This window comes from Pseudopipra pipra, chromosome 3, assembly GCF_036250125.1.
Source record: "Pseudopipra pipra isolate bDixPip1 chromosome 3, bDixPip1.hap1, whole genome shotgun sequence".
NCBI lineage: Eukaryota > Metazoa > Chordata > Aves > Passeriformes > Pipridae > Pseudopipra > Pseudopipra pipra.
Genome location: NC_087551.1, coordinates 32,800,565 through 32,816,537, shown reverse-complemented (window position 1 = coordinate 32,816,537; position 15,973 = coordinate 32,800,565). Strand labels below are relative to the sequence as shown.

The following is a 15,973-nucleotide window of genomic DNA, read 5'->3' as shown; positions in this document are numbered from 1 at the left end:
ACACTTGTTGTTTTACACTGAAGTAAAAAGTGCATGGAAGTTCATGGAAAGTCCCTATATTCTTAAAATAAAATGTATATGATCTTGTAGAAACTAGTACTTGTATGTTGATGGATCAAATTCTATAGTCATGTGCTCTGGGGACTTAAAGCTCTTTTCCCTTGGCTTCATCATGATTTAAGATAAATTTTGAGGGTATATTCTGCTCTCCTACATTTGTCCCTAAAATACAGTAATAAATTTGTTTTCTGTGCACATTGTATATTTATTTTACTACTTTAAAGTAATAAAAGAGCTTAGCTTTGTAAGAAATGGTTTTTATGTTACTTAGCTACTAAGTCAACAACCGTCTTTCAAAGAAGTTCTTTTATGATGATCGTACTGAGAAATAAATGTATCTCCAGAAACTGGGCTGGGTTGCTGTTTGGACATTGATTATGTGTTTGAGAAGTGTGGATCTGCAAACTTGTGTTCCAGTAAATTCCACGCAAAAGCACAAAATGAGTTGGACTGATTTCTCCTGCTGCTGTTATGTTAGCTCACAGAAACCAATGGGTCATTTCTTAGAATAAGCAGCTGTTTTTTCTGTAATTTTAGAAAATATTGCAATAGATTAATTAACAATGAAACCTTGTTTTTTGTTTCTTTTGCCCCTTGTTCTCACTAATCATGTTATTATTGAAATAATCAACTATAATGGAGGCAGAAAAATCGGGATATTATATGTTTCTTAGAACAGAGGATATTAATAGTGGTTAACAATAGTGGAACCAGTTGGAACAGTGTTTTGTGTGGTGTTAGTAGGTAATTGATTGTAATTGATTTTCATAAAGAGAATAAAAGCTGATGTCCGTATATTGAGTCAATTTGGAGATCATTCAGTCAGATGGCACTCCCAGTGAAGCCTAGCATATAAGTACCAGAATGAGCAAAATTTTCATGAATAATGTAAATTATATATTCCAATCTAAATTTGCAACCTAATTTATTGTGCATATTAAAGTACTTACTGCATGAAAACATCTATCCAGGCAGATATTTACTAAATAACATTTAATGACTGACCACTAGGTCAATTTTAATTAAGAAGTTGCCCAGTACTGTGGCAAATTAGTATATAATTGATCTAGAAGACTTGCATTGCTTAAATGCAGCAAAGTGTCTTAAGTGTGCGTGAGTCTTATTGAAAAGCAACTTGCTCACTTTACATCATAAGGAGACTACTATTTTCTGTTCAGTTTTATTGCTTAGTAATTTAACCAAAGTTGATTGGTTTTTGATAAACGTAGAGACTGAATTTCAGAGCTAAATGCAGAAGTCCCCTTCAGAAATTTACCTTTCCACAGTGCTCAGGGCTGAAATCACTGTCTCAAACTGTTGAGATTCCTTGTGTCCTTTGGCACCAGACACTTGAGACAGAGGGGGTGAGACGGGCTGCAGTACTTTGTAGCCACAAGTTTACTCTGAATATTTCAGTGAAGCTACCAAGGCTGTGGTGGTTTGACTAGAAGTTCCTGCTTCTACAACTTCCCATTCTTGGTCCAAAATTCATAAGAACCTTCTGGATATCATGACTGTCCTAGCTGGAAGCTGTTGCATATTTACTTTTTATACCTTGTCATATGTTTTCTTAAAAATTGTGAAATTAAACATTGTTCTCTTCTTTTAGTGCATATAATGTGACTTTGAAAATCTGAAATGTTCATTGTCTTTTGAGTTGCATTTATTCATGTAATCAAAAATCACCTCAAATTTGTAACACAGAAAACTCAATGATACAAGTGAGATCTATTCTTTAAAAATACATATTTTTTTCAATTAATACTAAGTCACTTCTTAGCATTCTTCAGCCTTATTTATGAAAATTTCAAATGCATTTTATTTACTTCAACATAAAATAGTTATAAACTCAAACCCTGGTCCAATTTTGATAGTGGAATTTACCATTTCAAAGTTACCACATAATAATTCACCACATTATTTACGTGAACGGTAGCAATAGTTTCTTTCAAAAAACAAATTACAGACTGTTTTTGTTTGCATTTGCATTGTTCGAAGTTCTTGCTGTGACCCCTGACTTTTCTGAATTTGTAGGCTGTTTTTCTTGAGTAAAAATGTTTTCTTTAAAATGAATAGATAGGTTTAAATAATGTAAAGTCAGAAGATTTCAGCTTTGACCAAAACACATTAATAAACTTGTATGTTCAGTTCTAGAATTTTAAGATAATACTTGATGCTCCAAGCTGTGATGATTTTGATGAGCATAAATTCAATGTGCTATGCCTGGAAATGAAAGAATGAATTTAATTTTATAGAAATGTTTCAAATTCTTGTATGTCTGTGACCAAATATGGGCATCGCTCACTCTTCAAAAAGGGACTTACTCCATGTGTCCAAATGACCTACAAGGCTGAAGGCAGAGAAGACAGTTTTACACCACCTTAGTGTTTCTGTGTTAGTCCAGCTGGGCCTGGGTGGTCTGAAGAGCTGTTATAATAGTTAACACAGCCAAAACATAGTGAACTTCTCTTCCTAAATAGTCTTACAGCTGGAAGCTGCCAAAAGGAAACACTACAGAGCTGATATGCCAACCATCAGCTTTCGTAGGGTGCTCTGTAGCAAAAAATTCTTTGCTGATCAACAAGTGCTTCTGCAACACTTTGCTTGGCTGTAGTTGGCATCAAGCTCTTCACATTGTCTTGGCCTGTCAATGTGTAGAAGAGCAGTAGGCTGTGAAGCTTACTTGTTTAAATGAACATCTTACATTGCTCTCATCTTCCTCCTTCACTTCCCTTTGGTTTTGGAGGGGGGTTTGTTGTTTTTCGTGGGTTTTTTTAAAGTCCATGGATATTACTGTGTTCAAAGTCACACTCTCCACATGAGCAGACAAGCATTCAGTTAGGAAATAGTTGTTTTAGCTTGCTTTTTTCCCCAGGAAATTCAGTGGCAGTGAGTCATTAACACATTTCATTTTCTGAGAGCAGGCTGACCTGACACCCAGAAGACCTATAAAAATGTGTGGGAAGGTATCAAACACTAACTGTTCTTGTTAAGAGAGACTGTTTTAAGTTCTTAGTGGGAAAGATTGTGGGATAGATTAGCAGCCGTTTGGTTACAGCATCTGGGTTATTTGAAGCTGGGAGCACTGTGGTGGCTCTGGAGGGGAGTGTGGTGGCTGACCTCACCATATATCAAGCTGTGTGCTTAGAAAAGAATATAGGAGGAGCTGAGACTCAGCAGACTCATCTGTACAGTGCTGCAGCATCACTGCCTTGGTTATGGCAAAGCTTCTGTGAATTTGGATGAACTCCTGAGAGCAGAGTCAACCAACAGGGCTGCTGGGATGGCATGTGGCTTCCCCTGCCATTACCACAGACTGAAAATATGAGTCAAACTTTCGTGGAGATGGACTACCAAACCAAGGAGCACAGTATGCCATGGAACAGTTCCATGTGTTTGGCATGTATAATATGGAAGAGTAACAGCAAAGGGTCAGGCTGGCAGTCAGTGCAGAATGACAATGCTTCTTTCATGCCAGCAGGTTTATACTCTTTTTTTACCATTGAGAAAGGTCAAGTCATTCCCAATATCAAACATCAACTATTACAAAATCAATGCTTTATTTATTAGTTCTTTATAAATAATGGTGCCTAGCATGAGAATTTATTGGGTAGGCATGCAAGGTGCTGTGTGGAATATCTCCTTGCTTAAACTCTTTTTTTCTGTCTCACTAATGCAGAGGCTTTTTACTGAGGAAACTTCATTATTCTGCTTTTCTCAAAAACTGAAAGTCAATATTGAATTGGTCTTTGGAAAGCTTTATTTATGTGTGTATGATTTTATAGTACTGCTACATAGCCCCATAGTATTTCCTCTGTGTATATGAAGGTGTTTAATCAAATCACTTCTCAAGAGTGTCATCAGTTCATACTTCGGCACAACAAAAGATTATTTAGATGTTTTTCTCTAGTTAGTACAATGGAACAAATGAATTCTCATTCCTATACTTATATTTATGTCCATATACAAGAAATAGAGGGCTGAAAAGAAAAAAAAATCTGTTAATCTTGAATCAGATTTCTTTTCCAGCTGCCTGAACAAGTTGATTCCAGTGCAATTTGCATAGCTGGGCAGGCTGGCAAGCGGTAGCAAACATTTTGGATAGGTGGCCTTTTACCACAGTCTGAAATGAAGTGAAGTAGGTAGTAAATCTGGAAGGGATTTTTTTTCCACCCAAGTTGTTAAATAACCACTATTCTTACATATACATTTGTTTCTTTTGAAAATGTAAAGGGTTGGGATTTTTTTATGGCTTGTTTCTGAGGAATCCCTAGATAGGCTTATGTAATTCAGCATAGAGCATCAGCTCAGTAATTCTATGAGCTCATTGAGAAGATATGACTTGGAAAAGAGGCGTTAAAATACACTATAATTAAGTTATGCTGAGGCATCAGAACATGCACAATGAAGTTAACTTTAAAAAGTGCACAAATTTAGAAAGAGGAATATCTGTATTGGGGACTCTGAAAGGAATGTTCACTGGTATTTAGCTATTTACACATGAGCTGGAACTTAAATGTAGTGGCGCCCACATTAAATAGCAATAACAGAGCACATGTGGATTGGGTGTTGTATTTTTAAATACTAGACGTACAAACTCAGTTTGTCTGCAAAGAGATTGAATGCAGAGGCAATAATGACAGCATCTGTGAATATTTCCTGCAAAATAATTGAATCATTTGGAAAGAAAGATGCCTGTGTATTCATGAATTATAGGAAGATCGCCTTTACCTGCAAATCAGCCACTTCAATAAATAATGCCACGAAACCTTCACTGTTAGTAGGCAAAACTCTAGAAGAAGATTCTTCCAGTTTCACCAAGTGTGTCTCCTATGTTCCCGTGCCAGTTTTCCTCAGCAATGACATGAAATACAGTTCAGATCTGTAAAAACATGCATAATTTCTGTTTAGATTATATTCAAATTAAATTTACCCAAAAGTTCACAATTACAGTTTAAGCTATGTTAAAAAAAATCATTATAAAATCCAAATACCACAGTTTATCTAGTAGGTATTCAAGATTATTCAGCTAGTTGAAGTCTTTAATCTGTAACTAGAATTTTGTACCTCCTAATGTTTCACTGTAAATATATTTATATATATATGGATTTCAGTTCAGTAGCTAAGTTATTCAAAGTTGAACAACTGCTTGAGAATTACCACAACAGACATAGTTCTACAAACATAAAATATATCTGTGTCTTTGCAGGATTTTGCTTTCTGTTTTTATCATGCCTATATACTTTTAGTATTCAAATATTAAAGTTTATCCATATATAGATTTTTAACATTCCTTAAAATTAAGGTGGATTCAAACAGAGTGAAATTATCATCTAATAAGTGCATCATCAATAATTCTACGCATTAAAAATATAAATGCACTTGTGCTATTCTATATAATTACTTACATTGCTTAAATACACGTAGAATGGTAGAATTATTCTCCTAGATAGAATGGGAAAGTGCCAGATTTTTCATGATCACATATATTCAAAGAGCAATGTATTTTAATGGTTAACAAATGAGATTTAGTCTTTCCTTGAAAATTAGAGCTATAAAATCCAAGTCAAATTTACATTATTTAAAATAAGTTGTCTTCTGTGCTGATTTAAAACTTAAATCCTGTTTTCACTCTACAAAGAATTTCTGCTAATTCTATATGGCTATATATTCCAGAAAAAGTGACCAAAAAAGTGATATGTTACATATGTCACCTGGGAGATATCTTCCATTTTTTCCCATTAGTATAGGTTAATTTTCCTATAAATAAAAATGTACACTTTGAATTTGGAAAGGGAAAAAGTTGTTTAAAAATGTCTGGTTATTACAGTGTAGGAAGCAAAGCAATTATTTTCATTATATGTACCAATTTCTCCCATGTTTTTTCTCTTCCTCCAAAATCTTTATGTACTTTTTGCCTGTGTGTATAAAATTTTGTATTTGTGTAATTTTGTTGAGGATTTTTATTTTGAAATGAACCCAGATATCAAGATTTCCTGTATTCAAAGTAAAGGATACAAGGATACAGTCTCTTCTTCTAACTTATTTCCAACAACAGAGACAGTGCTCATCAAAGCAAGTAGAATTGTTTCATGGTTTAGCATTTGAGGACCAAATCATCTATGGGTGAAAAATTCAGTAGGGGGTTCTTGAGTGTTCCAGTATTTGCTTTGTATTAGCTTCTAGGTATTTCACAGCCTTCTCTTTCATCAGGTCTTTGTTGTGCCTGATTTTTGAAAGTAGAGGGTTAGTAATACTTCCTTTCCTCCTGACAACTTTACAGCAGCATCAGTATGTTTCTATTTGGGGATATTTCAGTAATATCTGTAGTTCGCTAACTATTAAGATTTAAGTTCATTCCTTGTTATACTCACAAATTATAATGGTATTGGAAAAATTATGATCTTCCTTTTGGGATCAACTGGAACTTTGTAGATGCCTTCAATCATATTCTGACAAAAGGAAGAACCTAGTCTGACTAAGAAACGGAAGAAACTTCAAGAAAAAATTTCAAGTGCATCAGAAAAAGTCTAGCTTAATAAATATTCTGTATTAGTGTAGTCCTTAAATAAGATACTCCTGTGTTTATATGGGATATAATCCTGCTCAAAGGTTGGATGAGACAAAAGGTAGGCTGCTGTAGGAGAATATTTCAGATGTTTTCTGTGCTCTTTTCTTATACCATTCTCCTTTTTTAATAATCCACTCCCTCTGAGGTTAGAAAGTCATGTAGTCTGGGAATTTCACTTGAAAATTCCTTTGAGGCAAAGCTGATCCTTTGTAATTCATGTGGTTTCCATCACATTTCGTCCGAAGTTGTAGTATATAAATTATCGCTCTGTCACACATAGCTAAGTGCATAGAAGAGAAGTTTATCCAGGTGGTGTCAAGATACTATATTAGGTATAGCACTGGAAGAGCTGAGGGATAAGCTGAACACTAAGTATTTGGAAAAAAATGCAGCTGGTATAGTAACTGCTAGTGTCTGCTGTACTGTACACTCCTGTGTAGTGGGACAAGTAGCCAAACTTGTGGAGAAAAATTAAGAAAAAACGTTCTTTCTATAGATTTCCAAAAGCAAACTCCAGCACATCTGTCATATTTTGTATATTCCACTTCTTACCCTCATTGATTGTGTTGAATTAGGCAGCAGTATACAACAAGGTGAAATAAAATGGTGATGGTTTTATAAGAACCAAGAGGAAAGATAATAAATATTGTATATTTTAGATAAAATGATCACTAATACCTGATTTTCAAGAAGCTAGCAGGAATATCTGACTTCCACTTGAGGTTTGCCCAGCAAGGTAGGCATTTTTTCCTAGCCTTAAGGATAGGGAGGGAAGTCTTATGTAAAAATAATACACATAAACATTTTTAAGTAGGTCTATTTCAATGTACTCTCTCAATTTTTCTGCAAGAGGAGACATGGAAATTTATGATAGAGGTAATTATGGATTAGACGGGCTTTTATTTTTATTTTTATTATTATTTTAAGGTTTTGTTTATCAGTCTGAGCTATGTTGTTGCTCTCCCCTGAAATAAAATCCTGGCTGTTAGAGATGATATCCAGATGATTGTCAGGCAGGTCCTGTTCTAAGAGTAAGTGAATTACAGATGCAACCCCAAGTATGATACAGGCTTGAGGTCCAATGCTTGTGTCGTGGGAGAATGATTCAGTGAGACCCTGAAAGGGACACTTGTGTGGGTGGCCTCATAACAGCAAACTTTATCAAAGTAGTTGTCAGTTGTTGCAAAGTCGTGTTCCCACAGATACATGTTTTTTCATGTCACATGTGTTCTGTGCTTCCTGAAGCATATTCTTGTTATCGAGACAGTAAGCTCTTTAGACTAGAGACGATATTTTTGCATTGTGCTTCTTCCAGCACAATGAACCTTTGAGCAGTGTTGAATACAAATACTAATAAAAACTGCAGGAAATGTATTAAGCAATGTTCCACCCTGCATAAAATATATACTACATCGCTTTAAATTTGTCTCTGTGAACATTCTTGTGAGCTGTGTTTGGCTGCACAAGCAATCATCTAGTCAGGAAAAGAGGGGTTGATAAGCCAGCCAAAGTGTATTTGTTATTTTTAATTCAAAGTATTCAAGAATGATGTATAAATGTAATTTTGTTTCTGTTATGTTCTCAGCAGTGTTTTAAAAGGTTATAAATCAAATGTCAGTATGGGAAAAAGTGTTGATTAGAGTGTTAACTTGTAACAGTCCTCCTACACTTATTTTTTTAAAAAAGGTAACTAAAGAGAAGTATTAATACATGTTTCAGCATCTGATTATTTTCAATTTTCCCACAGATATCAATGAGTGTCAGCTACAGGGAGTATGCCCTAATGGTGAGTGCTTGAATACCATGGGCAGTTATAGATGTACCTGCAAAATGGGATTTGTGCCAGATCCTACCCTCTCAAGATGCATACGTAAGTAATGGTGCTAAGCTAACAGATACTTAGTTGCATTTTAGATGAAGATTTATTTGACCAGGCCTAACTATTCTAATCTGTCACCTTTTATTTGCTGTCCCCACCTCATCTTCTCAGTTTATTCACTTTACGTTGTCAGTCTCAGTGCTCATGCCTCTTTTCTGTCTCTTGTCCTGGAAACGTTGGTTTCCACTAGTGGCTGCCCAAGACCTTTGCTATGTTTCCCTGGCTTGTCACAAAAAACCTTCAAGGCCACATCCAGCCTCCTCATACATTCAGTCTTTCTCAGTAATTTGGAGTTCTCCTTCCCACATATTTTTTCTCTCATCTCTGCTACTTCCCCAGCCAAAATCATCTTTGTGTCCTGCTCTCCCCTCTTCCACCTCTGCAGCTTTGATCTGAGTAGTTTCCATTACTAAACATTTAGCCCAGGTTGATATTTGGCACATTTTCCTTCTCATTAAAAAGGATTAAAAATTAAGAAAGAATTAGGAAAAATAAAAAGTTATGAACAGCATGAATGCAAATATCTCCTAAGCTCCTTCTCTGAGTTGTCTTCATATTTATAAAATATGGTCTTGAGATACAGGTGAATTCTTTCTTTTTTTTTTTCCCCAGCATAATTATCCAATGCTACTAGTTAATGACACTCAATTACTGAGAACGTTTCTTAGCAGTTTGGAGAACTTCATATCACTTTTCAGTTGAACACCGGAAAAAAAGGAGTTGGTTGTTAGTTTTTGCTTTTGCTTTTATGTGTCATGTTGAAAATCAGGCAGTCTTTGTATTTTTAAGTGAACAAATTACCCAAAACTGTTAACCATATGTTAATTTGGATGCATAAATTAGAAAGCTGGATGGGTCTTAGCTTTCTCATGCTAGCCATAGCTTTTGGCCTTTGGCTCTTCCACATTAAAACTAAGTGTAACAAAATGTAAATATGTAATTGTCTCTTTTATAAAAAAAGTGTCATGTATGATACTTAATACTTTTGCAGTCTCACTGACATAACCTACTTCTGGATGAATGTTCTAGTGGGTATGTAGCTTGACACAACTGTGTAATGCCAATGATTGAGCTACAGTAACTGGACTTGTGGACAAGTGAGATAGCCGATTCTAACTCTATTGTGGCAGCATAGCAACTTGGGAATTATTTTTTTTTCTTTAAAATACTTATCCTTGGTCTAGGATGAGTTTGAATTCAGGAGTGTTTGATGCAAAATAAGATTTTTTTTTTATTGTGTTGTGATTCTTGTTTGAGATAGGTGTTTGAAGTAAAACTTCTGCAGACAGTAATATTAATCCATTTAACCGGTGTTGGAAATCTCGTGGTGTTACTCTATTTTTCTTTTTGCCTGAATAGTAGCATGCTCTCTTTCACTTTCATTGCAGCTGATAATCCTGTAGTTGCTGAAGAGAAAGGACCCTGCTACCGGTTTGTCAGTGCAGGAAAGCAATGCATGCATCCTCTTTCTGTTCAGCTCAGCAAGCAGCTTTGCTGTTGCAGCGTTGGCAAAGCCTGGGGCCCACACTGTGAGAAGTGTCCACTTCCAGGAACAGGTAAGAACATCCTGTTAAAAATACAAACTCTTCCCCCCACCCTACGTTTGTTATGCATGCTTTAAAAAACCCTCCACACTCTGTATTATAGATATAGGGAAATTAACTCAAAATCTAGTTAATACTCCTCAGTTATTAAAGGCTCTGGTGAAAGGATGGCAGCTTTTGAGAGTTAGGTTACAGAACAACGTGGGTTGTAGTTTATATTACAATTAGTAGGATATACATGGTAGTATCTCTTCTTTCTCCCCTTCCTCCATGTCTTTACCATCCATTTTGAGAATTGTGCTAAGGATGGTGTTGCCTTCTTAACAATAAAAACCTGTAGTTAAACATTTCATATCAACTTTCACTTAAACAATTCCTTACTTGTTACATAAAGCTCATTTGTATTATCAGTTCCCTTGGAGTTCTGCTGTTTTTAAAGTATATAAGGATTCTGAAAATACCAGCTTCTTTGGTCACAACCGTCATTTAGGCTGCTTATAGATTAAGATACCACATATTGTAGATACTGATTGCTGCTTTTAAGTACTTTCTATTCCCCAATTTTGCTTAAAACTTAAATGTCCATGGATTCTTTGGTATATATTAATTTAATTTTATCTTTTTGTCCAAATGTATGATCAAATTAATCTTCTTTAAAAATATAATTGCTTGTTGCAATATACATGATGTCCAGTGTCTTCAGTATTTTTAGCATAGGTATTAGTAATGGCAGTCCACTGTGCTTACTTGAATTTTCTGCTGCAGATGTCACTGCCATGATACAGGTCATGTACTTCTTTGAAGTATTTTAGAATTATTTACATTGTCAAAAACAGCTAGCTGCTTTGGGAAATCCACAGCTAGCATTAGAGACGTGATGAGAGCAGCAGATTCTCTACTTTTTTTAAGCTGGACTTACAGAAATGAAAGTGACCAACATTTTAGAGCATTTCAATTGATTTTTAAAGCCACTGTTTCCTGCATGACCATTGGGCCACTAGATCACTGAGCAGGATTTTAAAACTCCAGTCACTTACAGATAAATAATATTTCTATGGATTTTGATGGAGAAAAAAATATATTCTCATGAGATGACTCACAATTTAAATGCAGGTGCTTTACATATATGACAATATTGCATGAGGCTTCCTGCCCAATTATGTATGTTGTGGAGCAGAGAATATTTGTTGACTGCTCTCTAGTCACAAGAAATACATTGAATATCATATGGAATTGGTTATGTCAGTGATTTTTTTTTCCTTAATGAGAAGACTTCGGAGAGAAAATCTGTGAGTAGAAAATTCTGATGAGCTTTTCCCATCTTATGATTACTTTCATGATTTAAAAACATGTTCCTTTCTGTAACAGGTTAAATTCATAATGTTTCAGAGTTTTCTATGAAAAATGTGTGAAAGTGGGATACTCCAGAATGGGGTAATGTATTTACTGCAGCATCCCATGTTAATTTAAAAGTCATGATCTCACTCCCTGATAGCTTCTAAAATATTCATATAGAGTAAATCATCTTCTAAAGAAACAAACACTGAGACCAGATGTGTATGGCCAGGTTTAGAGAGCACTTGTCAGAGCTGTGGTAGAATAAGGTTCACTTTTCTATTTTGCATTTGAAAGAATATGACCTGAGGCAAGTTCACCTAAAACCTGAGTATGCGTCTGAAGGGACAGACATCAAATTTTCTCTGTCTTCCTCCTTTGACCAGAATTCCCACCCTCATTTGGGCATTTTTGTGGAAGGTTTTGATATTAGCATATCCCAACAAAAAGTATTTCATCATTCTGGATCCACTGAATTTAATCAGTTCGTTGAACCTTCATGTTTTCTATTACTAAGACACTATAAGAACCTATTATACAATTACTGCATACTGCAATTTCATGTATAATTTAATGAATTCATCTGTGGAGTACCTATAGGTAGTACTTTGTGATTTTATTTTAGATGCTAATTCGTTTTAAAATCCTGATATGTTCAAAGCAGAATTTGTGAACTTAGCAATGCCCCACTCCACACATCTCTTACGAAGCTGTAAGAAATCATATTGGGCACATGAAAGACTAAATGTTCAGTATTTCATCCCATAAAATGTGGCTTAACCTAGAGTAATAAGGACAATGAAGCACTGCCCCCTCAAGACTCCTTAAGATCTCCCTGTCCCTGAGAGGAGCAAAGCTATTATCTTTTGTGGGGAGGAAGACTGACCTGTATTTCTTTTTCATTTTGATCTTCCAGTAGGATTGCAAACCCTGATATTTATGTAGAGCAGCTGCAGAGATCAGAGCAGGTGCTGCTGCCTGACTTTCATTACTTTTCTCTGTAGCAGCTTCATAAATGAGATTATTTCCCTTCTCTTTCACTGGTGATTTGGCTTTTTTGTGATCACCAACTTGTTTTTATCCAGCCTTTTTCAATTCAGTGGAATTTGGATCAGGGCTGGTATGAGACCTCTCATGTAGTCAGATGGGATCCTGTGAATCAATGTTTTTACTGGTTGATAGTCTTCTGCTCCTCTAGTACAAGGGTGATGAGCTTTTTTCCTTTGGTTTCTGCAAAAAACAGAATGATAGCAATAATGATCTTCATTCCTTATGCAATAAAGATGATAATGACAATTTGCATATTTAAATTAATACTCAGAAAGAATATATTGTTTGAAGGGGATTAATACCAAAAAAATATGATATAATGATAGATTAAGCATAACTGAAGAAAGATGGTAAACTGGAGTGGAAACCTCCCAGAAAAAACAACAAGAACATTCTTTTGGGAGAATGCTCAGTCATATTAGCATGCAATGCATAGCTTGTCTATAAGTAGTTTTTTGTAAAAATGTATATACAATATGAGTTGAAATTTATTAGTGGTAGTCATTATATTTTCCACTATGTCAACCTATTGCACTTTTAGACTCCTAAAAGGAATATTTTCCCATCCCAAATCTAGCTGCTTTTAAGGAAATCTGCCCTGGTGGAATGGGTTATACGGTTTCTGGCCCTCACAGAAACAAGCTATATCATCACCCAGCAGTTAGAGTACAGCCACCTGTCATTGGCAAGACCCCGATTACTCAACCTGTTGCTAAAGGTACTTCTCCTCCACCTCTCCCAGCAAAGGAAGAGCCAGTGGAGGCACTGACCTTCTCACAGAAAAGTGAGACTGAGATGGCTGTGCAAGAAGGTGAGAGTGGGAAAATTTAGTCTTTCTATGTTTCTGTGCATGTGTCTTCAATGGTATGTTTCTTTGAGTAGTAGCTGCATACAGTGCAGGACAGAGAGGCATCACTTCCCACAGCAGAGCGTTCCATGTCGTGGAGTGTATTGCATTACATGATTTACTTCTGAAATTTTAGGTCCTACAAGATGCTGAGAACACCATGAAGAGAGAGACTGCTTTAATCTCATTAATTTTTATGATAAGAAACAGTACATATATGTTGTAAGACTTTTAAAAAATATTTATAAATAAAATTATATATTGATAAATTAAAAAAGGCAAATTGCAAGGGAAAATAAGAACTTATATGAAATTCCTACTGCTCCTTCCCAGAAAAAAAAGTCACTTTAGTGAAGGAAAAAAACTCCAAACCATTCTTGCTTGCTTAAAGAAAAGGCAAAATTTAAAACTTTATTTTTTTTTACAATAAATTCTTGCAAATTTGTTAATGATAAATTATATATCATTATTATATTAATTTACCTTGAAAATATTTCCAGATGTTGATATTCCTTTGAAGGAATTGAAAAAGTTGAATCAGTGAGTTAATAACCTGTGAGTTTGTCAGATTGTTTTCTAAGGAAACAGGTAAACAATTGAGAAACCTACAAGGCAGCTGAATACTGAGTAAATAAGTACTGGACAGTGTGTAGAATCTTATTCTGGTTCAGGTTAATTTGTACACTTGCTTCAGGAACATTACTTCAAGTTTGCACTGTGTTGGAATGAAGTTAGAGCCTGAAATTTTTTTGCGATGGCAACAACCACCTTCAAATATGATAAAATACATAAGTAAATGTTTTTGTGAAAACTGATTAATTTTCCTTTTTCTTTCTGGTTTTAGTGGCAACTGCAGCTCCTGATCAGGTAAAACATGATGTGATTTATCTAGGAATTAAAATGCAGACCATGTGTACAAGATATGATACGGATAACTCTGAAAGGATTTAGGATTTGTGATGAACAAACAACTCACTGTGGACTTACTGTGCAAACCCTGAGGCAAAAAGAACTCATGTTATTATTATATACAACAACAGGCAGGTAGTGAGGTACAGGAAAGAGATTACTTTAACCTATCTTAAAGGCATTTGGTGGAGGGTCTAGTATATATTGTTCTGTCCCATTCTGGAGACTATTTTAAAGAGGATAATGAAAAATGCAGACAATATGAAGAAAAGACGCAGATACTGACAATTAGAGAAAATGAATCAGAGAGAAATAGTATGAAGCTTTGAGAAGCATTTGTGAGAACTGCTTATGAGACTTGTATTAGTGCCTAAGCTGGTTTTTTTAGGGTTCCTGTGTATTCAGTGGAGAAGAGCGAGTGTATATGTGTTAAGTCCTCCATTCTGGAGGTTTAAGGTTCTCTATGCTGAAGATAATGGGATTTGTTGTGAATAGCTGCAGCTGTACTTCATTTATTTTCCTAAAGATTTACAAGCATCTAACATTTCTATGAAAATAAGATGATTGGTGCAACAGATAAGAGAGAACCTTTCACAGTGGTCAGAGACTTAGATGTGATTGTATACTTTTCTGTGGTGCTGAACTGCAATTAAATGCTACTCTAAGTGAATAAAGACCAGAGAATGGGTGAATTATGGAGGGACAAAGCCAAAGAAGCTCCGTGAAATGGCTGCTTCAAATAAAATCAATGTTAAATTGTATGCTATTGTATAAACATAGTATTCAAAGTTCTTTCAGGTTTAAATTGGTGGTGATTAATGCTCTGCTATCAAAAGCCACTCGTGAGAATGTTAGCAGTTTCTCAAGCCAGGAGTTTGTGGATTGTTATGATAGATGAATTAAGGAAATGTTTTCAGAATGTTATTTTTTTAATCTTTCTTCCAGGAATTAGCTTCCCTTGATCAAGAAAAGCAGCCTTATCTAGAGCCTGGGCAACCTCAGCTTTCTCCTGGAATTTCAACAATTAACCTGCATCCACAGTTTCCAGGTAACTTATTTTGACTTTTCTTTCAGTATGAGAGAGTGCTTACAGTTCTTCAAAGAATGGTGAAGTAGCAATTGTAATAGAGGTTAATGAAAAATTGATTGAAGTTTCAGAAGCAATTTCTCCATTATAAAAAAAAATAAATCATGGAAGAAGAAGTGGGAGGAATGGAATAGAGGTTGGCATTGGCTAGGTGACTTGTTAGGTGGCAAAGACATATTTTAAGCAAAAGTGATATCTTGGATGTACATGAGAATTTCAGTGTCAGCAGAGGTGAAGCCTTATACCCCTTTCAAGGGGAAACTGTAGTTAGGTGCCTCCTCATAGATTTATGCTTAACTTTTGCTGCAAAAGTTTTATGACTATGTTTGCTTTCTTTAGGCACCTCGGGGTTTTTTTTCACAAGCAGTAGAATGATGAGAAACCAAATTATACCGTTTTTTTTCTCCTCTAGATCAAAATCTCCATAATGTCTGGCTCATTCAGTATCATGTGTGAATTCTTTAAGGGGTGGGGGTTTTCAAATTCTTTAAGGTGGTTTTCTTGGATGTGATTGATTTCCATTCCATGTCACACAGTAGTGATTGAGAAAACATCCCCTCCTTTGCCTGTTGAAGTTGCTCCTGAAGTCTCTACTTCAAGTGCAAGTCAAGTTATCGCACCTACTCAAGTTACAGGTATTGTACTTCCTTTTTAGAACTAAAATAAATTAAGAAATGAATAAGCTCCTGAC

At 35.4% G+C, this 15,973-nt stretch overlaps 1 protein-coding gene across 9 annotated transcripts in view; it reads left to right on the top strand.

The window, feature by feature from the left end:
- LTBP1 (latent transforming growth factor beta binding protein 1) overlaps positions 1-15,973 on the top strand; it is a 192,408-nt gene that overhangs the window by 112,941 nt on the left and 63,494 nt on the right. For 4 of the 9 annotated variants that reach the window (XM_064648552.1, XM_064648548.1, XM_064648550.1 and 1 more), the window contains 6 exons: positions 8,379-8,501; positions 9,899-10,066; positions 13,017-13,250; positions 14,131-14,153; positions 15,141-15,243; positions 15,819-15,917. In XM_064648552.1, coding sequence (XP_064504622.1) covers positions 8,379-8,501; positions 9,899-10,066; positions 13,017-13,250; positions 14,131-14,153; positions 15,141-15,243; positions 15,819-15,917 — 750 coding nt within the window. The remainder of the gene's footprint in view (positions 1-8,378; positions 8,502-9,898; positions 10,067-13,016; positions 13,251-14,130; positions 14,154-15,140; positions 15,244-15,818; positions 15,918-15,973) is intronic. The other 5 variants (XM_064648549.1, XM_064648556.1, XM_064648551.1 and 2 more) reach the window with 4 other exon arrangements.